At 36.9% G+C, this 22,906-nt stretch overlaps 1 protein-coding gene across 3 annotated transcripts in view; it reads left to right on the top strand.

Annotated features, from left to right (window-relative positions):
* Positions 1–22,906, top strand: part of SBF2 (SET binding factor 2) — a 458,044-nt gene that overhangs the window by 384,868 nt on the left and 50,270 nt on the right. For 2 of the 3 annotated variants that reach the window (XM_082659346.1, XM_082659345.1), the window contains exons 18-26: positions 738–908; positions 3,540–3,802; positions 5,432–5,604; positions 6,438–6,511; positions 7,972–8,167; positions 11,260–11,387; positions 12,775–12,950; positions 15,393–15,538; positions 17,534–17,732. In XM_082659346.1, the coding sequence (XP_082515472.1) occupies positions 738–908; positions 3,540–3,802; positions 5,432–5,604; positions 6,438–6,511; positions 7,972–8,167; positions 11,260–11,387; positions 12,775–12,950; positions 15,393–15,538; positions 17,534–17,732 (1,526 nt within the window). Of the gene's footprint in view, positions 1–737; positions 909–3,539; positions 3,803–5,431; positions 5,605–6,437; positions 6,512–7,971; positions 8,168–11,259; positions 11,388–12,774; positions 12,951–15,392; positions 15,539–17,533; positions 17,733–22,681; positions 22,822–22,906 lie in introns of those variants that run through there. The other variant, XM_082659347.1, reaches the window with a different exon arrangement.

Below are 22,906 nucleotides of genomic sequence, written 5' to 3'. Positions count from 1 at the left end.
AATCACAGAGTAGGGTTTACTCTTACTTAGAAGCCCAGCAGGAAGTTCTGGAAAGGAAGGTTTGGTTTGAGATTACCTTCTCACACCCAGACCTGGTTACCAGAAAATGCCCCAGAAGCCCGGGACAGTCATCTATGGATTTTGTGAGCCAGACAGCAGCCTCGGTAGGGAGGTAAATGGCTGGAGTGAGCAGGAGGGAGGGTGCAATTCCTCTTGAGTCCCAGATTCATAATATGCCCTCATTCTGTGTGCAAGGCGAAGCTGTAGGCTCACTCGCATTTCAATTAGTGTCCCCCTAACCCCACCAAAATGTACTCTATTACCAAGTAGAAGAAATTTTGAATTATCTGGAGTTTTATATTTAGGTTGTCATGAATTTTATTATATGTCCTAATTGTAATAAGAGCTACCAACTCTACAGTGCTTGCTGTGTGCACAGTACAGTGTTTAGGTACTTTTCATATATTCTCTAATTCATATAATTCCTTTGATTTTTAGCTGTTGCTAAAATGTCCATTTTAATAGATAAAGTGACAGAGACCCTGAAGGATTTGATAGCAAGCCCAAAGTTGCCAGTTAAAAATATGTAAGTTGATGATTGCTAAGCTTGCACTGCCATAAGATATTGTTTAGATAAATCCTTTTATCACATTCATGATTATCTGCGGCCCCTGTAACCTTCTGAACTGTCATGACTCTGTCAGCCCCATGGTGATGTATATTGTGTGTTCTCACAGAAACTGGCCCCTGGAGTCAGCCAGTTTGCTTACACCTGTGTACAGGACCACCCCATTTGGACGAATCAGCAATTTTGGGAGACAACCTTTTACAATGCGGTGCAGGAACAGGTTCGATCCCTGTATCTCTCAGCCAAGGAAGACAATCATGCCCCACATCTGAAGCAAAAGGTAAGATAAAGAAAGGTATTTGTGTGGGGCTGTGGTCCTGGCTTCAAGGAAAGCTTACTCAGGTGTTCCCAGGGCCAAAGGAAATCTAGCCACTTCCTACCAGTGTATTTGGGGTTTACTTTAGGAAGCCCTCTGGTGAGCATCTTTCTCCTGTTGATTTCTGACATTTTTTTTCCATAATAACTTCTTACTACAGTTCTGTAGCACTAGAATTGTTTTATTGTATTTTAATAAATAAGAATTCGCTGGAAACAACTATAGGAAGTTGAACAGAAAGAATAACCCTAAAATACCTAGGCAGATGTCTTTATGCAATTAACTTCTTGAAGAAATGTCAAATTAAAGTCAGTTGACTCCTAAATAAATGCTCAAAAGTATGCCAGCAATAAATCTAGGTCTTCTTTTAGGAGTATTCTATATGTTTCCATATATTTTTATCACCATAAAATAAATTTAAGGAAACTATCAAGAAAATAGTTTAAAATAAAGAATATTGGTTTTAATTTGAAAGAGCAGTTTAAATTTTTCTGAAATTTTGAAATGTCATACACTAGCTGTCTGGTCTTAGGCAATTCACTTTACCTTTCTGTGCCTTATTTCTACATTGGTAAAATCAATAGATTAGATTATTGTAAGACTTTAATGTCTAATACAAGTAAAGGACATTGAAGAATTCCTGGCACATACTAAATAATAACTGTTAGAAATTACTGTCCTCATTAATTGAACTTAAAGCAGCACTAAGGGCTGATTATCAGTGTTGGTTCACTTTAAGAGTAATTTTTTTTTAAAGTTTTTTTTAATTTATTTTTTTATTGAAATATAATTGAAGAGTAATTTTTTTTTTTTTTGGTTTTTTTTTGTTGTTGTTGTTGTTTTTTTTGCGGTACGCGGGCCTCTCACTGTTGTGGCCTCTCCCGCTGCAGAGCACAGGCTCCGGACGCGCAGGCTCAGCGGCCATGGCTCACGGGCCCAGCCGCTCCGCGGCATGTGGGATCCTCCCGGACCGGGGCACGAACCCGCGTCCCCTGCATCGGCGGCCGGACCCTCAACCACTGCGCCACCAGGGAAGCCCCTGAAGAGTAATTTTTAATCCTACATGCTGGGCTAATACATTGCTGCTGATCCTTTCCTCCATTTTAAATTTGCCTTATATTACATGAGATAAATGAACCTCTATAGCTAACTGAAACTACCTAGTAGTCCCATATTTCTATGACCTCAAGTAATTTTAAACATATTATTGATCTATTATTGAGTATGATAAGAACAGAAACTTAAATAACAAATAGCACTATATGACATCAATCTGGTATTGCAAATTATTGTTGTACAATTAGCTTTAATTGTTTTTTCTTAATTTAAAACTCTCAAAACACCAGATGCACTTGGAAAAGGGGTAACTTGTAGAAGATCCAAAAAGTATTAGCTCGAAGTCATATTCTAGAAATAATTGGCCTGGTGGGGTGCTTTTGATAATTTTTAAAGAAGATGTGGTGCTAACATTGGTATATCTCAAAAACGTTCATAGAGCAAATACATGTCACTGCTTCTGTGTCCTTTATTCTATAAAAGTCTGTCTCTGATCCCCAGTTTAGGTATGAGTGAGACTATAAATATACCAGCTCTTCATAAGCTGTAAAGTGCTGTGCAGATGTGGGTTACTGCTGTTGTTTAACTCTTCAGCCTATAGGAAACCCCTCTTTAAAATCCCATGGACACCTATATACCCATGTGGTGATAATGTTTGATTCCCATATTTACAAAGAAACCTAGCTCTGATTTTTTGTGACTTTGGTCATTCTATCTTCTTCTCCAAAGAGCAGAAGAAAAGAAACAGCAGAGTACTAGAAAATGCTACTGGCACATTTGACCTGAGCGTTAATAGGTACTTCAGGTCAACGATTTGTTATAACTGGCAACTTGAAGGGGATAGAGCCATAGAGATAAATAAATGCAGTGAAATGTTAGCAATGAGAAGTGTGTACATCTTTGTTTTGCTGCTGCTTCCTTGTGTTTGTCATGTGGTTCCATTCAAGGCCTGTTGGAGCTCAGAAAAAAAGACTACGTTTCATGTTGTTATATTTTGTTTATATATTTTCATTTTTACTGACATAGGTATTTGATAGATGAATTATTAAAACATCTTCCATGTTTTTTGAAGCTCATGTCAAGTGATAGATTTGGATTTTTTTTAATTTTTACTATATTTTTAAAATTTTGGCTACGTTGGGTCTTCGTTGCTGCAGACGGGCTTTCTCTAGTTGCGGCGAGCGGGGGCCACTCTCCGTTGCAGCGCACAGGCTTCTCATTTGCAGTGGCTTCTTTTGTGCGAGGGGTGCGAAGCTCTAGGTGCGAGGGCTTCAGTAATTGCAGCACGTGGGCTCAGTAGTTGTGGAACACAGGCTCTAGGGAGCACGGGCTTCAGTAGTTGCAGCATGCGGGCTCAGTAGCTGTGGCGCACGGGCTCCAGAGCGTAGGCTCAGTAGTTGTGGCGCACGGGCTCAGTTGCTCTGCAACATGTGGGATCCTCCCAGACCAGGGATCGAACCCCTGCATTGGCAGGCGGACTCTCAACCAGTGCACCACCAGGGAAGTCCCAGATTTGGATATTTTTGCTTTGGTTTTTAGGGTAAACTGCCTGATGACCAATATCAGGAGAAGACAGCAATGGACCTGGCAGCCGAGCAGCTACGCCTTTGGCCTACTCTGAGCAAATCAGCTCAGCAGGAGCTGGTGCAACGTGAGGAAAGCACTGTCTTCAGTCAGGCCATTCACTTTGCAAACCTCATGGTCAATCTGCTAGTTCCACTAGATACAAGTAAAAACAAGCTCCTAAGAACATCAGCACCAGGAGACTGGGAAAGTGGGAGCAACAGCATTGTCACAAACAGGTACCAAATGTGGACACACAGAGACCCTCCTATTCTTCTTGGCTTAGCACAGAATATAAAGTATTTCGGGCAAATATTGCTATACATATTTCAAAAAGCAACCATTTTCCTCATCTTCAGACTTGCTCAGCTTTTCTCTATTAAAAGACTTTCACTACATCCAACTATTGTTAATCACCTCCCATACTCTCTTCTCTTTCATGACCTCTGATTTTTCAAATGTCTCAACCACTACTGATCCAGCCCTTCAGTCACTTTCCACCACAGCAATTTACAGAAAGCACTCTGGAAAATTACTAATGAACTCCTTCTTGTCAAAGTGATTATTTGTTTCTTGGCCCTCCTTTTCCTCAGTTTATCCATTGCATTTGCCTGTAATCATGTCCTCAACCATTCCTTGCTCTTAACCCTACTACTTCCCATACCACTGAGAATAAAACCATAAGGCCTAACAGGATCTGGCCCCTGGCTATTGCTCAGACCTTATTTCCTATCACTCTTCCGTCAATGAAACTGGTATCCCTGTTCAACATTCGAGGCATGATACTGCCTCAGGGCCTTTGTACTTCTTGTTCCTGCAATCTGGAATACTCTTCCTGAAATAGTCATAAGAATCACTCCCTCACTTCATTTAGTTCTCTGCTCTAATGTCACCCACCCAGAGAGGCCTTCCTGACTTCCTTGTCTTAAGTAACACATCCATCACTTGCTCATACCTTTTTTTTCTTTCATGACATTTTCTACAATCTGATTTACATAGTGAGTGGCTAAGACACCTAAGTTTGTTAATGCTTTGGGATGGTGTGATGGCCAAATTCATTGCTTTGCTTTACTTCTAACACTGATTCAGCTAATGTGGTTGGATTTGGAAGAAAGAGAAGTGAGTAGTTTAGAATTGGCAGTGAGTCTTTTCCATGACTAGCAGTCTAAAAGAAGTCATAGGAGGCAGGAGTATTTATTGAATTAAAAAAAAAAAAAAGCAACACGGGCAGGTATTACACTTTCACATCTGCTCCATTTCAAATTTATTCCCTTCTTTTGCATGATTTGTATCACCTACAGACAAATGATGGTTTCAAAGTGACCAAAATGGTTGTGATTCACTGACAGAAAGAAGAATATTGGCAAGAGAAGGGTTCATAGGACAATTTTGTTCTTCCATTTGGAAAAATATGCTACTTGCTGAAAAAAGTTCTTTTACTTTGCCTACCAGGGACATGTCCCCCGGTTGCCAAAGGCCAAAGATAGCCATATTACTTTGTCTGGCTCCATATGGCAATTAATTTGGAAGGACAAGTTTTTTTAGAAGGTCCAAGTATCAGATAAAATTTAAAGTCTCTTTTTGTTTTATTTTCTGTGGTTCGTGAGTTCCTCTTAGAAAAATGACAGAAGGTATTCCTTACAAAAACAAATCTGGATCCAAAGAACAATGCCTGACAATAGCTTCCAAATGTCGGCAAACAGAACATCGTGTTTCACCACTATCACTTATAGAGAAGCCATGGAGTTAAGTGAGGTTTCTACTTGAGTATACATCCCTTTGAGCAAGTTTAAATTGCTGTGGAAGATCACTGTGATATAGTAGTCATTTGTTTTACTGACCATGATTTCTTTCCTTGACTTTCTTAGTATTGCAGGAAGTGTAGCTGAGAGCTATGATACAGAAAGTGGGTTTGAAGATTCAGAGAATAATGACATTGCCAATTCTGTTGTGCGTTTCATTACCCGATTTATTGACAAAGTTTGTACAGAGAGTGGAGTTACTCAGGATCACATCAAGAGCCTGCATTGCATGATACCAGGTAATCACTTTGCAGATATCAGAGAACCAGAATATTAGAGATAACTGAATAAGAATTATTCTTATGGGTCTGTTTTCTCCAGCATAATACTTGGCTTCCATGTAGTTTAGCCTGCTATTTATTTTTTGTTCCAATTAGTTTCTTTCAATAGTTTTAAATTATAGTAAAATATATCATAAAATTTGCCATTTTAAACTTTTTTAAGTGTAAAATTTAGTGGCATTAATTATATTCACAATGTTGTACAACTGTCACCAACTATTACCAAAACTTTTTCATCACCCCAAACAGACACTCTGTGCCCATTAAGCAACAGCTCCCCATTCTCCACCCTCTAGCCCCTGGTTACCTCTAATCTACTTTCTATCTCTATGAATTTGCCTATTCTAGATACTGCATATAAGTGAAATCATATAACACTTGTCCTTTTGTGTCTGGTTTATTTCATTGAGCATAATGTTTTCAAGGTTTATCCAGTTGTAGCAGGTATTGTAACTTCATTTCCTTTTATGACTGAATAATACTGTAATTGTATGGATATACCACAGTTTATTTATCCATTCATCTGTTGATGGACACTTGGATTGTTTTGACCTTCTGGCTGTTGTGAACAGTGCTACTATGAATATTCATGTACAAGTATCTGAGTCTTATTTTCGGTTCTTTTGGGTATATACCTCGGAGTGGAATTACTGAGTCATATGGTAATTCTGTGTTTAACTTTTTGAGGAACCACCAAACTATGATTAGTTTTTAATTCTAAAATATCCAGAATTTGTTTTAATTCTGCTTGTTTGGTACTCTTTCATTTTGAATACTCTGATTCATCCCAGGAATTGTAGCTATGCACGTTGAAACCCTAGAAGCAGTGCATCGAGAGAGTAGAAGACTTCCACCTATACAGAAGGTAATTATTCCAGACTACATTCTTTCAGAGTATAAAATCTCTTAAAAATAGCAACAGTAGACAGTTGTGCCCCAGAAAGTACCTTCTCCTAACCTTCTACAGAGACCAGCTCTAGTTTTAATGATGCATTAAACTTTGAGAGGAGTTTACATGTAGATCCTCATAAAAAAGTATAGTGAAACAGAATAGTGGATCAACAAAGGAGCAATCATAACCTCTTGTTGAGTCTACTTTTATAGGCGAGGCATAAATTATGAACATTCTAACTTCCAAGCCCAAGCCACAATTTTATGCCCTGCCTCTTTCCCCCCAAAAATGACTTAAGGCAATTACCATAAAATCACCAGGTTCCTGAATCTGTATGCATTACAAGCATACATCGCAAACATCTGGGAAGTCTATTAAAAATTGAGAGGCCTGAATCCCAGCCCAGCCTCCTGAATAGGAGTACCCTGGGACTTGGCCTGGGAATCTGTACTTTAACAAGCCTCCCAGATGATTATTTTGCAGTTAGTCTGGCACCACTCTGTGGAACCAGGGTTCAAGACCCTCTTACCTGTATAAGAGAACTACTAAAAATAAATTCAAAGGAGAAATCAGAAGCCAGATGGAAAGGAGAGATAATTCTATCAGAAATCTGACACACAGTGATCATTATACTTTGGCTTTACATTTAGCTCTGAGGTTCCTAGAGCCAACAAAAAGAATAGTGCTGATTTATATAGTTTTTATTGCTCAGTAAAAAAAAAATAATAAGCGTATTATATCTTCAGGAGAGATGGATTGTTTTGAACCCTTCAGGGAAGTGTATCATGTGGTTCCTTACTTCCCAAGATGTATAAATGGTCATAGCTTGGCCATTTTTTGTGTTAATCTTTATAAAAGGCTAAGAAAGGCTCTTCAAAGATGCATCCATTTTTAAAAAATATTTGTTTTTTCAATTTTCAAAGTAAATGCTTTTGTATAAAATTGAAACATTAAAGAAGCACACATTGTACAAAATGAAAGTCCCCCATGGTCCTCCTCACCCCGACCTCTACTCTTAACCATGATAGCACCACCTTTAACAGTTTGGTTCATATTCTAAAAGGGGATCATAATATACACACTGGTTGGTAGCTCTTTTTTTACTTAGCCATGTATTCTGGCATCTTTCTATGTTCACATATATAGATCCATGTCATTCTTTTTAATGGTTGCAAAATGTTCCATTGAATAGGTATCTCAAAAAGTTTAGTAATTTCCAATGATTTTACTGTGAATAAGCAATGCTGAGAAGAATCTTTTTGCATTTGGATATAGAAACATCATTTCTGCCTCTTCCCAAATCTGTTTACTCATTTTGGCTACTTGGGAAGTCTGGCTCAAATTTTTTAGCTCTGTAACTGCAAAGATAACCTTGGTCTAAGGGTTGGAAATCCCACTAGAGTTGTGTTTAAATTAACTTTCTCTGTTGCTAGCCCAAGATTCTTAGACCTGCTCTACTGCCTGGAGAAGAAATTGTTTGTGAAGGTCTTCGAGTCCTGCTGGATCCTGATGGAAGAGAAGAAGCCACTGGAGGCCTTCTTGGAGGCCCTCAGCTCCTGCCAGCAGAAGGAGCCTTGTTCCTCACCACATACAGAATTCTGTTCAGAGGGACTCCCCATGATCAGCTAGGTATGGCTCATATAATGCCATCAGAACAGGGTTATCTATGTGCTGCATGAGGCTTCGATTCCATCTGTGTGCAGTGATTTGCGAGTCAGTTCAGATTCAGAGTAAGCCTTTTTACTACACAGATTTTTTTTAGAACTTTTGTCTGTCAAAGCTAATAATAATTTGGATCATAGATTCTTATTTGAAGAACCAAAGGTATCTTCTAGAGAGCAAACCACGGTTCATCCACTGAAACTATAATAATTTCATGAGGCAGCATTTTGTGACTTAGGGATATTCATAGTATCCAGCTACTAACATCCTCTGCTGATTTGCCCCACCTTCTGAGTCCTGCAGTAAACTGTAAGGCTGAGGTTTTCCAGACTCATGATCCCTTTTGTGGAAGGGTGTGCTAAGCATTGCAGGGCTGTACAGCACTAACTAACTAACCCCACTTCTCTCATTCCATTTCAACTAACCCCATTCCTCTCTTAGCAGACCTCTCTTCTATTCAGCAGACCTCTCTTCTAAGAAGATACCTCTCTTCTATTCACTAAACTCCCTCAACTTCTACTTACTACTACGCTCTACAATCTTCTGTATTAGCAAGGAATAGCATACCTTATCAAGTCTGAATTATCTTTTTCAAATCTCTATATAAACTATTCTGGTTGATAGGAAAAGCATATAAGGTTTTAGGTAAAATTATTGGACTCCAAATCAAGAAGCTCAGGTTTAGATCACTGTTGACCAATCTTGATATCTTAAGTGAGTCCCCTAACCTCTCTGAGTTTCAATTTCCCCTTTGATAAAATTAGGGAATTGGGCTTGCTTGGTGATAATGCAGTCGCTCTCAGCCTTGCCTGCGTACATGAATTATCTGGGAAGCTTTAGAAAAAAAGGTTTTTTTCTGGGCCTAACTCTCAAACAATTGAATTAGAATCTGTAATAGGATTCTAGGAGGGGGAACCCCCCCCAGGCATCTGTGTATTTTTGTTACATACTGAGGATTGAGAAACATTGGGATAAATGGTCACTAGAATTCTTTCCTCATCTGAAATTATTTATTCAATAGCATTTGATGAGTGTGTACTATGTGTTATGCACTTTGTTAGACAGTGGAATTCAGATTTATAAACTGTATTATCTTCAACATCTCACAGTTGTATAATCCCTTGCTTAGATAGAATCAAGATGGTTTATTGGTCATAAAGATTGCTTACCACATGAAAAGCAAAAAGCTTGTAAAATTCAATAAAGAAAATGAATCAGCAGGAATAGTTGTGCTCTTTTGAAAAAGAGTGAAAAGGAGAGCAAAATTTCTCAATCCTCTCCTGTCATGTTACTGTAAATAAATTACATTTGTATTTGTAAGCAAGTGTATTTTTAAAACTAAATATCTAGTACTTAAAGCATTTTTTTACTAAAACCTTTGTGAGCTCAGTGGCCATAAACATATATTTTGGGCATATAAATATATGAGATACTTGGTCATTTAAATTGCTCTAATTTATGTCTTTTAAAGAAATCAAAGCCATATTTAGTGTGAAAGCTTGTATTGGTCTCTTGTTTTTTCCTGACAATTTTTGGGTTAATTTCACATTTTAGGAAAATTATTTTCATCAGAGAAAAGTTTTGTATTTGCCTCTTTTATTTCTCTTTGTAAGTTAATTTAAATTTTAAAATTTCTCCTTTAATGCCACATAGAAATCTGATCATTTGACATGTGTTATATAAGTCATTTAATACATCTTAGAACTTAAATCCTGCGTATGTCTTGATTTTGTTTAGGCTCTAGGTACGAGTCTAATATAAGAGAATTTTCCAGGTTAGGAATTCAAAAGTTCAGGGACTGAGGAATTCTGATAATAATAAGTAGATTACTTAATATATGGGCTCTTAAGTCAGATAAACCTAGTTTAAATCTCACCCCCTTTGGCTTACTAGCTGAGGGGCCTTGCCCATTGCTCCTCCTTTCTGTTACTTGTACCACTGCCTGAAATGCCCACCCTTTCCCCCTCTGCAGATCCAAACCTACATTCTCTTCAACGCTCACCTTCTCTCTCACTTCTTCCAGGAATCAGTCTCTAGCCATCTAGCGTGCAGAAGTCTTCTTCCCTTCTGAAATATTTAAAGCCGTGTTCCCTCAAACCTAGGAGCTAATTGCATGTTGTTGTATTCTGTATTCTGCATGTGACTTTCCTCCCCCATGGGGAACTGTGAGCTCTCCAAGGGAAGCTTCATGTGTGCTGCTTCTTTTCTAGATGCTCATCTTCATACCCTCAGGTAGTTGATAAATAATTATTTGTATTTTCCCTTTCTTGCTTTAATATTTAAACTCCTGAAAATCTTGGGCCTAAGCCCAATCATATATCTTCTGAAGGCACATATACATAGTATAGCACCTTTATACAGAAACAAACTTTAACAATCTTTTCTGTTTTGCTTTATTATTACATTAAATATGATAAGTGTCTTTTCAATATTTGAAGATACTTCTTTTCTTCTGTATAAAACCTACCCTTCCTATAAGATACCTTAAACCAGATGATCTTGTGTGGCACATAATAGGCTGGGGAACTAGAATGAAGCCTGGCAGGCTGGGACAGTTCCTTCATTCTGGGAAAGGATTCTTTCTCAGGAATGAATTGCCATGCAACAAAACTAATGAATGCAATTCTAGAGTCGTGGCACTTTCTCTCACTGCATTCCTGGACATTGTCCTCTCCAGACACATTTCTCGGGCAGAGGCTGGTGAAATGAGCGCAGAGACTCTAAAAAAGAGCTCTAGAAAAGGGCTTCCCTGGTGGCGCAGTGGTTAAGAATCCGCCTGCCAATGCAGGGGACACGGGTTCGAGCCCTGGTCCGGGAAGATCCCACATGCCACGGGGCAGCTAAGCCCGTGAGCCACAACTACTGAGCCCACACACCACAACTACTGAAGCCCGCGTGCCTAGAGCCTGTGCTCCGCAACAAGAGAAGCCACCACAATGAGAAGCCCGCATGCAGCAACAAAGACCCAATGCAGCCAAAAATAAATAAATAAATTTATTTTTAAAAAATAAATGAGCTGTAAAGTGCTGTTGCTTAGTCTGTACCCTGTCTTCCTATAGTTGGTGAGCAGACAGTTGTGCGAAGTTTTCCCATTGCCTCCATCACCAAGGAGAAGAAGATCGCAATGCAGAACCAGCTACAACAGAACATGCAAGAAGGACTGCAGATCACATCAGCATCTTTTCAGGTATTAAGAAAGGGAGCCATTTGTCTGCTGTTTAAAAGTTTTCTACAAATGATGTCATGGCCACTTTCTTTTGATCATATGGTCAGGAGTTAGAGGATGAGGAGAATTAGAGGGTCTGAGAGGGTAATCTTTGATTGAGTCAACTCTTGAATGGTATTGGATTTAATCCTCCATTTCCTGAGCCCTGCAGTCAACTCAGAGTAATAACAGATTATCTGTTGATATTCAGTGATCTTAGAAATTCAGACACACACAGTTGACTCTTATTCTGTGCCAAGTCGTACCTTAGTTTGGGTTTGATAAAGTCTTTAGACAGAAAGCATCTCTTGGGATCTATTTCAGAAGGAAATGCCCTGTGGCTCTTCTGTGGAAAAGGTAGAGCTCTGAGAATTATAGCTAGGTCTAAGGTTCTAAGTAACCCCTGATGAAGCAAAGGTTTTTTCAGGGAGCTCTGAACGTATCAGAACTTGTGAAATTATTGATGCAAACCAGACACTTGGAAGAGTGATCTTTTCTTAGTTTTCCTTTTTTTATAATTCTCGGTCTGCGACATTGTGCTCTTCTCACTCTTCCTGCCTTGTCTCTGACTTCTCAGATTTGCAGGGGTTCCAGTTCTTGCCTCGTTCCTTCCAGGCAAGAAGCCCTCCCTAGTACCTCCATATGCTAATTGTGTGAAATGTAAGTCTGCTGATCTCTAGGCCCAGACCTTCTCTGGTCACCTGAGAGTACTGACCTCCTAGAGATTTCTTCACTATTCCAACTGCCAAAGGACTCTAAACTAGAATGCTGCATGGGTCTACTGGGTAGGATTCTAGTCAAACTGAATTTTTTCTTCCTAGGTTTATAGTATCTCTGGGTAGGAAGAGACCTTCTTAGGCCAAATTCCCTATCTAGAACCAACAGTTAATAAATGAGAAGGACATGTTTCCTACTCCAGCCACTATAAGTTAATTTCCCTATCCCATCATAGAAAAGATAGTCTTGAATTCCCTGGCTGTCCAGTGGTTAGGACTCTGTGCTTTCACTGCCGAGGGCCTTGGGTTCATTCCCTGATCAGGAAACTAAGATCCCACAAGTTGTGTGGCTCAACCAAAAAAAAAAAAAAAAAGAAAAGAAATGAAAAGAAATTGAGAAAAGATAGTCTTAAAGAAACTCAACTTCAAGATACACGATTTTCCTTGCCAACTAACCATCTATAACAAGTAAACCTTTCTGAGCCTTTTTTATTTTTGAAATTTTTAAATTTTATTGCATGATATCCAAGGTCCCTTCAACTTCGAAACTCTTGCCATTTAGTATTATTATTTTTTTGTTATTTCAGTAATTTGGGGGAAGCTATCTGGAAATCCTTAATGTTTCTGATATGTTTAATTTCTTTTGTCCCTAGTTGATTAAAGTAGCATTTGATGAAGAAGTGAGTCCAGAAGTAGTAGAGATCTTTAAGAAACAGCTGATGAAGTTTCGTTATCCTCAGTCCATTTTTACCACCTTTGCTTTTGCTGCTGGACAAACTACCCCACAAATAATTTTACCCAAGCAGAAGGAAAAGAACACTTCCTTTCGGTAAGAAGACAGGTTTCTTCATTTCAGCCCTCCCATAGTTGACTGTCAGGCGAAGTGACCTATCTTTTGGGTCAGTATGTGACTGTTCTTTTTGTTTGCTGTTTTGTCACACCCATTGAACCAAGCTCAGGAGTTATGGAACAGCAGCATCAATATATGTAACAATCATGTCCATTGCTCATGATGCATTTTTAGAATGTGAAATTCTGTTTTCCCTTTTTCCTGTACTGATCGCTTTCTAACTTCAGTTTTCATTAATATCCAGGCCTAGTAGACAGTTTTGCTCTGGTCTAGAGATGAGAATGTTTATTTTTTCTTTTTTGTAACTTTTTATTTAGATATAATTTCAAATTTATAGAGAAGTTACAACATAGTACAAAGGATTCCTGTATACCCTTTACCCAGATTCACCAGTTGTTTGTTTTATTCCATTTTCTTTATCATTTTCTCTCTCATATATATATTTTTTCTAAACCATTTGCGTTACATATATAATGCCCCTTTATCCTTAAATACATCAGTATACATTTCCTAAGAACAAAGACATTATCTTATATAACCACAGTACAGTAATCACAACCAGGAAATTTAATTGTCATAAAACTTTTACCTAACCCAGATTCCATATTCAAATTTTGCTTATGAGCCTTTACAGCTACTTTTTTTTCTGTCTGGTACAGGATCCAATCCAGGATCAGGCATTGCATTTACTTGTCATATTTCTTTAGTAGGAATACTTATTTTCTGATGAAAATGTTGAGGAATTCATGTTGAAACTTTTAAATTTCAGTTATTACAAAATAACAATTGCTTTAAAATTCTCTTCAGTTAGTGATAAAATATAAGGCTTAACATTTCAGTCCATTCATCATCAAACACCTGGAATTTGGACATCTGCTAGTACAAATTACATATTAGGGAGTACTCTGCAGATTTTGGAGAAAAGGCCTTCTTTTTGCCTGAAAGTGGGATAGGTTGGGGATTATAGGTGATTTGAGTCATTTCTAAACTGCATAGCTAGCCACTTGTACCGTTGTTACCTGGTGAGCAAAAGAGACCACGCATAGCCAGATATGAGATGCTGAAGAAGTATGAGCAGCTTTCTAGGCAATTACAATGGTGAGCTAAGCATCTTATCTTAGCACTGTGGGGTCACAGGGGAGCCTGTGATATTCCTTATCTCAGCCCTCTATGGAAGAAACAAAGTTTTGTATGGTGTTTTATGTTTAGAAACTGTCAGGGTGGGGTTGGTTATATATATCTATAAAATCAAGCTGATTCTGTCAAGCTACAACAGAGATATAGCAATTTTAAATTCTTAAATATCTTAGAATTGTCTTGCATATATAAAACAAAAGATATAGCTCTAGCTGGAAAAAATTCAAAAATCCCATTAAGTTTAAGTTACACCTGAAGTGATTCACAATAGGCTTAATTTAGGAAGTACCAGTATTCTGTGATTTCTAACAACTATGTAAAACATGCTCATAACCCTCAGATTTACACTTCAGATCACTAAAGACAAGGACTGGCAAAACTATTTGACAACAAAAGAATCCTTACCACCTTTCATCGAATGACAAGAAAACACAAAAAGAGTTCTGTTCTTTGCAATAAAGAAGAACATAATCAAAAACAATCTTACTTGAAACCTTCATCTCAATATGATTATTCAGGAAATAGGTTCTTTGTTTAATTCTTTGAATTGTAGATATCTATACCCAGAATTTCTATCAGCAAGAAAAAGTAAACCATTTAAATAAAGTACTTTTAGGTCCAAATGACTTAAATCCTAGTTTCTCTTTAATTAAAGCTGACTCTCAAAAGGATACTCAAATTTCTGGTTTCTTATTTTTTCTCCTCTCAAAGAGGGGAATGATTTTACTCTTTTCTGTATCTCAGAAGGCTTCTAGTGTCAGAAGGCAGGACACCACACATACACATTTAAAACACTTAAGAAATAAGTAAAGGTGTTGCCAGTTATAATTGTCAAGATCTTAAAGAAAAACTTATGAGTTAGTAGAGAGTTTGAATCAGCAGAGAAGGAGGCAGGCTGGCTTTCCATGGAGGAGGACTTCCGCAAGCATAGTCTATGGGAACTGGTGGGGGGAGTGGCATGGATAACCAGAGTAGGTTAAGGACATGCTTGACCAAAAAGCCAAACTGAGGAGTTTAGATGGGGAATGATAAGTAGTTTGTGTCCCACTCTAGGTTCTTGCACTTTTTGCCTAAAACAGTGTCCTGATGACAGCAGTGTTTTATGGGAAATTAGTCTGCTGACATATAAAAAGTGATCTAAAGAAAGAGAGGCTTAATGAAGGTCTGGACAATGCTAGTGGCTGTGGGAATAGAGTAGAAACAAGTTGAGCAACGTAGGTATCAAAAAATATAAGTGGCATCTTCATATTAAATTGACATTCTCTTTGGTTTTGTGACTTGTAGCACCTTCTCAAAAACAATTGTGAAAGGTGCCAAAAGGGCAGGGAAAATGACGATTGGGCGGCAGTATTTATTGAAGAGGAGGACAGGGACAATTGTGGAAGAGAGAGTGAACCGTCCTGGATGGAATGAAGAGGATGACATATCTGGTATGTGAGAACTTGTTTTTCCTTCATGAATGAACTTTGTATCTTTCTTCTTATATGAGTAAGAACAAGAGACTAAGACATAGTTGCACTTAAACCTGACTCTCAAAAACCTAGATCTATCTAATAAGATGAGAGGCACTTACCAGCTTCTCAGAACTGGAAAAAAAAAATTTTTATTTTCCCAATATTCCATTGTTCAGATAAGATTTTGTTAAGTTATATTCCTCCTCTACCAAATCCATAGAGCTGATTGGCCACTGTTATGTGGGTCTCATTAAAGGGAAAAAGAAAGAAACCCCACTACATAGAAAATTTAGGTATAAAGTAGTCCCCCATACGTTATTGTTATGGAATAAGAATAAGGAAATAAGGGCATTAAATATTCAAAGTTGAAGATTTGAGGTTTTGGTAAGAACATTGTGGGTGCTCTTAATCAAAATGGGGGCCTAAGATGAAGGCACTCTTAGATGATAAGAAAAAAGTGCCTGCTAAATATTTAAAAGAGCAGAATCTGGGAAGTGGAGATAACTCTCCGTCAGGAAAATAAAGGCAGAAAACTAGCAGCAAAAGGTTATTCCTTAACCTAGTGTCAAGTATGCTTATGGAATTAACACTAGAGAGAATCTGGTCTAATAGAGAGGATGCCATTGTACCCTTTTCTTTCTCAGGCTCTTAGACTCAATCAGTGATTATACAACTGCTACTTTTACTCCTACTAATAACAACAAGAACATTTTAAAGATAGAAACCTCACCTTTAGAGAGCTCACTAGCTAAAGGTCTCCATTTCAGTATGTGTATCTACGGGCTTGCCTCTGGGGGCAATGAAAAGACCATTTATTGGAACCCTGGCTTCTCACAGTCACATGGAAAGCCATACAAAAACTACTGCTACCCATCACTATTGACTTCTAATTCAAAGATTTTATGACTTCACAGAACAAAAACTTATTCTATGATAGTTATTCCACCAAAAGACCAAATTATATAATGCTCTTTGCTCCTCTGAAGAGGCCAACACAAATAAAACTGATACCTAATGATATATTTGCATTGTGAAGTTCACAAACTAAAGCACAAAGTCTTATAGAGATAAGCTGGGGTTTTTTTTTTCCTTTTAATGGAAGAGAGCCATATCATTCCCTTTGACTTTAGAACTTTGAGTACATTTCCAAAAACTTTGAAAGCTTAATTTGACTTCTCTCACTTTAAAAATAAACAGGGAAGTAAGTAAAGATAGTCTTTAACATGGAAATTTTTTTTTTTTTTTAGTTAGAACATGCAGTACCAATTAGGAATGTTGTTTTTTAAAAAATCCTCCCTAAAATACTTCATTATTGGGAATTCTTCCAACATCTAAAATCTTAAAGGATTCTGTAACCTGCGATTGCAAAATTGTGAGGGAGTTTCCCATATATACCACATCCTCTGACAAAATATAACTTCTACGAAATACAACTCCTTCATACCTAAGAAAGGTCATTTCCCACTAGTGAACTTCTGCTTAATCTAAAAATTTCTAATAAAAATTTATGCTGTTTGAAGTTAACTGAAACCTGGAATGATGAGTTTGTGTAGTGATCATGTTAGAGATCAGTTTTACTGACAGGTTAGTCTCTCACAAAGTATGAATGTTTATTCTATAGAGTCCTAAACAGAAATCACTGCAGGTGGACATTAATAAGCAAGCCTGACTGAAACAGAAAAATATGGGTAATGAATTCAAAATTAGATTGTTTTTAGAAATTTTGAGTTAATTTCCCTGATACTTTGAGTTAGTTGAGCTCCTGATGTTTTATTTCCTGACTATTACAGTTTTAATTTATGTTTAAGCATAATGATTCCTCAGAGAAGTTACATGATTTAATTTTGGTATACATAGCACCTCTAGCCCTAATATAAACCTCTCTTGGTTAAGTATCCTCTTCAGAAGGAAGTTTTTAATCCTCTACTTTGAGCTATATCATTTCTTCAAAACCTGTTTCTTCCTTCACAGTTTCAGATGATAGTGAACTCCCCACAAGTACCACCCTGAAGGCTTCGGAGAAATCTACAATGGAACAGTTAGTGGAAAAAGCTTGTTTCAGAGACTATCAGCGTTTAGGTTTGGGAACCATAAGTAGCAGCTCTTCTCGCTCAAAACCAGAGTACTTTCGAATCACTGCCTCCAACAGGATGTACTCACTCTGCCGGAGGTAAGTCTGTTGGTGGTGTCCAAAAAGAGACCTTTCCTTCCTTCCATTTGCATCTTGAATGGGCTATTTGCATCCATAGCACAGAGAGAAAGAGAGATGCTAGAAAACAGGAGCAAGGTGTCCAGGGGTATGTGTGTTTAAGGGACACTTTTTATGCAGCATGTGCAAGCATCTCACTGACATTCTCAGAAGTAGTTATATCACTGAACAGTGCCTGTATTAGATCAGAAAGTGAATGGTAAAAGTTTTTGTCCGCTTTATGAATTTCCCATATTTGTCTTTCTCTTCCCATTTGCCTCTCTTCTAACATGTCTGAGATAACTTGAGTAAGAATAGAATTTGCCCAGGCAGAGAGGAGAGATGAAAATCTGCTATAGGTCAGGGGTCTGCAAACTTTTTCTTTAAAGGGCCAAATAGTACATACATATTTTCAGTTTTGCAGGGTATATGTTCTCTCATTGCAACTACTCAACTCTGCCACTGAAGCAGCCATAGACGGCACATAAATAAATGGGCAAGGCCAGTTTTTGCCCACAGGCTGTAATTTGCTAACCCAAGTGTAGGTAGGGTTTCCTTATGCTGTCTAATTGGAATTTTTTCAGGAGATATTACTTAAAGAATGTAAATGAACACATGTTCTTTTTTCTGTTCTTTTGTCTATTGCTGTTTTATATATCTGTTAAGCCCTATTCCATGCTTTATATCTTTTAAAACTACATTTCTACCATCCACAAGTTTAATCATTTTCATTTCCAGGTAAATTCTATTCTTTGCATTTATAAATTACTGGTTTGATTAAATACAATAATGCTGTGAAAGTACTTTGTAAGTTGTAAGCCTTGTACATATCTTAGAAAGTTGTCTTAATGTTACTATTAGTTTCAATCCTACTGTTCTCAAAGAACTATAGATATCTCATTTTAAATGACAATTTAAATGTACAAATACCAATGTGAAACTTGAGAAACAGATTGGGAGTATAGTGTGAGATTTGGGACAGATAAAATTTTTGCATTAAGTACTGAAAGGCTGTGATTTTGTTGAGTATGCAGTAATTTTCCTGATACTCTATCATTCTAACTATATTCTCTTTGTATATAAGTGTAAGCAAAGGTGTAAGGCGTGATGTCCTACTATTTGAGAAGCTTGCTATCAAAATCATACCTGACAGTGAGAAAACAGACATTATTTATCATTTCAATCTGTCAGAAACAAAATAAAATCTTAACAGACCACTTATTAGAACACTTATTATAAAGAACTTATGGTGATATTAAATAACATAAATCCCTCAAGCTATTAGAAGGAAGGAAATGGAATAATAAAAAATAATCCAAAAGAAGGCAAGAAAGGAGAGAAAAGGAAGTATGGAACAGATGGGACAAATAGAAAGCAAAGAGTAAGATGGTAAATTTAAATTCAAATATATCAGTAATTATGTTACTTATAAATTGACAAATGCTCCAATTAAAAGAAAAAGATAATCAGAATTTTTTAAGCTTTATGCTGCTTTTAAGGGCTTTATCTAATGTACAAGATTACAAAAAGTTGAAAGTGAACAGAAAGAATACACCATGCAAAACTACCTTTAAAAAAACCTATTGTCACTATATAAATATTAAAGTAGATTTTTAAAGTAAAATTTTACTAGCAATAAAAAAGGATAGTTCATAATGACAAAAGTTTCATTTCATGCAGAATTTATTATAAACAAGTATAGTTTATTACAAGAATACAGAACTGGCTTGACAATTGAAAATTAATCGGCATAGTTCACCACATTAAAAGAATTACGAAGTGTTTTAAGTTCATTATATACAGAAAAGCATTTTATAAAGTGTAATATATATTTATGATTTTTTACAGAAGAACCCTAAGCAAATTGGAAATACAGGGGAAGCTCCTTAATCTCCTAAGTGTCTAAAAAAATCCTATAGCAAAAATTACTTAATGGTAAACTATTGAAAACTTGTACTCTGAGATCAGGAAAAGAATGCCCACTATCACCACTTCCAGTCAGTGTTGTACTAGAGGTCTTAGGAAGTACAAAAAGACTAGAAAAATAGATAATAAAAGTCAGAAAGATTGAAAAGAAAGAAATAAAACTGTATTATTCACAGATGATCTGATTATACACATAGAAAATCTGAAGGAATCAACAGATAAACTTGTTATATTAATAAGTGAATTTAATAAGGTCACTGGTACAAGGTCATTATACAAAAATTAGTCATATATGTACCAAAAACAAATAATTAAAATATGAAATTTTAAATGATGTTATTTTAGTACTACTGATACTACTTAAAGTCGCACTAAAAAACATTAAATACTTAGGAATAAATCTAATACAAGATGCGTAAGACCTCTACATGGAACAGTCAAAACAATATTAAGGATCATTAAAGATACAAATAAATAGATATTTAATGTTCTTGGACTAGAATATTCAATATTCTAAAACTGCGATTTCTCCAGACATTGATCTATAGATTCAATGCAGTCCCAATCAAAATCCCAGAAAAATGTTTACAGAAATTGAAAAGATGATTCTAAGAGTTACACTAAAATGCAAAAGGCTAGAGGTAGTCAGGATAGTCTTATAGAATAACACTGCAGGATATCAAGACTTCTTATAACGCTACAGTAATTAAGGCAGTATGGGATGTACACAGGAATAGACAAACAGACCAGTAGAGCAAAAGAGGGAATATAGAAATATCTCAACATATAAGAACACTGGGTTTAAGATAAAGATAGCACTTAAGAGCAGTGGATAAAAGATGTTTTTTTCAATATATGGTGCTGGATATCCATACAAGAAAAAAATTAATTTTGACCTCTACCTTACACTGCATAGACAAAAATCAATTCCCATTGATCTGTAGATCTACCCGTAAAAGGTTAAAATAATTAAAAGCTTCCAGAAGACAGGAGAATATCTTCATGACCTTGAAGTAGGGAAAGATTTAAGACAGGAAAAACACTATCCAGAAAGTAAAAAATTGATAAATTAAGAAGTCTTATATATCAGAAGACATCATTAAGAGAGTAAAAAGGCAATAACTAACGGCAGAGGATATCCTCTTTTGTGAGGATATCCTGGTGGGCAATAAATATCTGAAAAGATGCTTGTATGGCTGTTAGCATAACTGATGCCATCTTGGGCCCTTACGGTTTCTCCTGTCTTTCGCTGACCCTACCAAGCACTGTACTATGCAGTGAATCACTTCTCTGTCATCAAGAGCTTTGTAGTTAATAGATATTGTTTAATGATCATTAGGACCAGGTAGCCTCTATGCTCTGTTAGTCCCCAAACAATGATGAAAACCTTCCCTTAAGTATTCCCAGTACCCATGAGAGTAGTTACCTATTCATATCTCTTAACTTGAGAATGCACATCCTGTTTCCAAGCACCTACCCCCATACCCTAGGTTAACTATAAAATTGTCCCAGTGGCCCCTCAGTGGCTTGGAGTGCAGTTGAGAATGTTTCCTCATCATTATTCACCCGATCTAGATCCCACCCTATGAGTTAGTTACCCTGTAATAAACTGATCCATTAATTATATGGAGCTGCCTGTCTGATTTTTTAGTCTCAAGATGCCTTCTCAGTTTGGTGGGTACTTTTGGTTCCCTCCATCCTCCAACAATGCTCAACCTATTAGTCTTCAGATAAATACAAATTAAAGTCCCAGTGAGACTGCTTTATACCTGCAAAAATGGCTAAAATTTAAAAGACCAACAATACAAAATGCTAGTAAAAATGTTGAGCAAGTAGAACTCTTTATTGCTGGTGTGACTGTAAATTGGTTAAACAGCTTTAGAAAGCTGTCTGGCAGCATCTACTAAACTTCTAGACATGTATTGAACAGTGCACAATCTGTCATGTATCTGTTGGAAATTCTACTCCATCTAGGAATGCATATGTTCTCCCAAAAGACAACTGCAAGAATGTTCATGGCAACATGTTTCTTACATAGTCAAAAACTAGAAACTACTCAAAATCAACAACAGAAGAATAGATAAATAGTATAATCACATAGTGGGCTACTATATAGCAATGAAAATGAACAGACTACAGTTATATGCAAAGGCTTGGATGGGTCTCATAAACATACTGTTGATCAAAAGAAGCCAGACACAAAAAAATAAATTCTATTCGTTCCTTTTTTATTCAAAAAAACAGGCAAAACTCATCCATGTTGTTAGCAGTCAAGGATAGTGATAATCTTTGAGGAGGAAGAGGGAGAAACAGTGATTGGGAGGTGACACAGGGGATGCTGGTTATGGTCCATTTCTTGACCTAGGTGCTAGTGATATGGATTTCTAAAAAGAAATAGAGGGCCCTAAATAATGGAACTGCTTTTCAAGTCTTCTTGAATGATTATGTCTATAGCTAGGTCTCTTTATCAGTTTGTGGTATTAGAAGAATACAGCCTGTAACTTCCTGAAGCATGGAAGTACTAGGTTTTCAGAATACTTCCAAGGTATCTCTGGTTAAGTATTAATGTCACTGATTTGTGCACGGAAAATGGCTAACATGTTAAATTTCATGTTAGGTTTATTTTACCACAATAAAAAAAGTCACAAAAAAAGACATGGATTAGAGGTTAGGAAGTTATTAATATGAAATCTCTTTGGTCTAATATTTCTAAATAAACTAAAGGAAAGAAATGCTCTGAAAGCTGCCTGTCTTCTAGTACTTAGTAATCTTTAAAAACAAGGTCTCTTGCCTGTTTTTCATTTTCCCAGCATCATATCCTGTAACTTTACGAGCTAATCTTTTTTTTTAATTATCAACATGTAGTGTTAATAAAATATTTAAACGCACTTGACATTTGAACGAATTGTTTTCATACTAAAGATCATTTGGTTTTGATTTTTAATCCTTTCACCATCTCTGGCAGTCTAAATATTAGTGTACTCTATTCTCTGTTGTCATTTCAGCAATCCAATGAGTTGACAGTTTGATTTGTCATTCTCATAAAGTTGACACTAATACATTAACCTTGGGACTTCCCTGGTGGCGCAGTGGTTAAGAATCCGCCTGCCAGTGCAGGAGACATGGGTTCAATCCCTGGTCCAGGAAGATCCCACATGCCGCATATCATCTAAGCCCGTGAGCCACCACTACTGAAGCCTGTGCGTCTAGAGTCCATGCTCTGCAACAAG

The sequence above is a fragment of the Grampus griseus genome (genome assembly GCF_964374135.1).
Source record: "Grampus griseus genome assembly, chromosome: 8".
Taxonomy (NCBI): Eukaryota; Metazoa; Chordata; class Mammalia; order Artiodactyla; family Delphinidae; genus Grampus; species Grampus griseus.
Note: the sequence above shows the minus strand (reverse complement) of the source record. Positions and strands in the feature narration are given on the sequence as shown.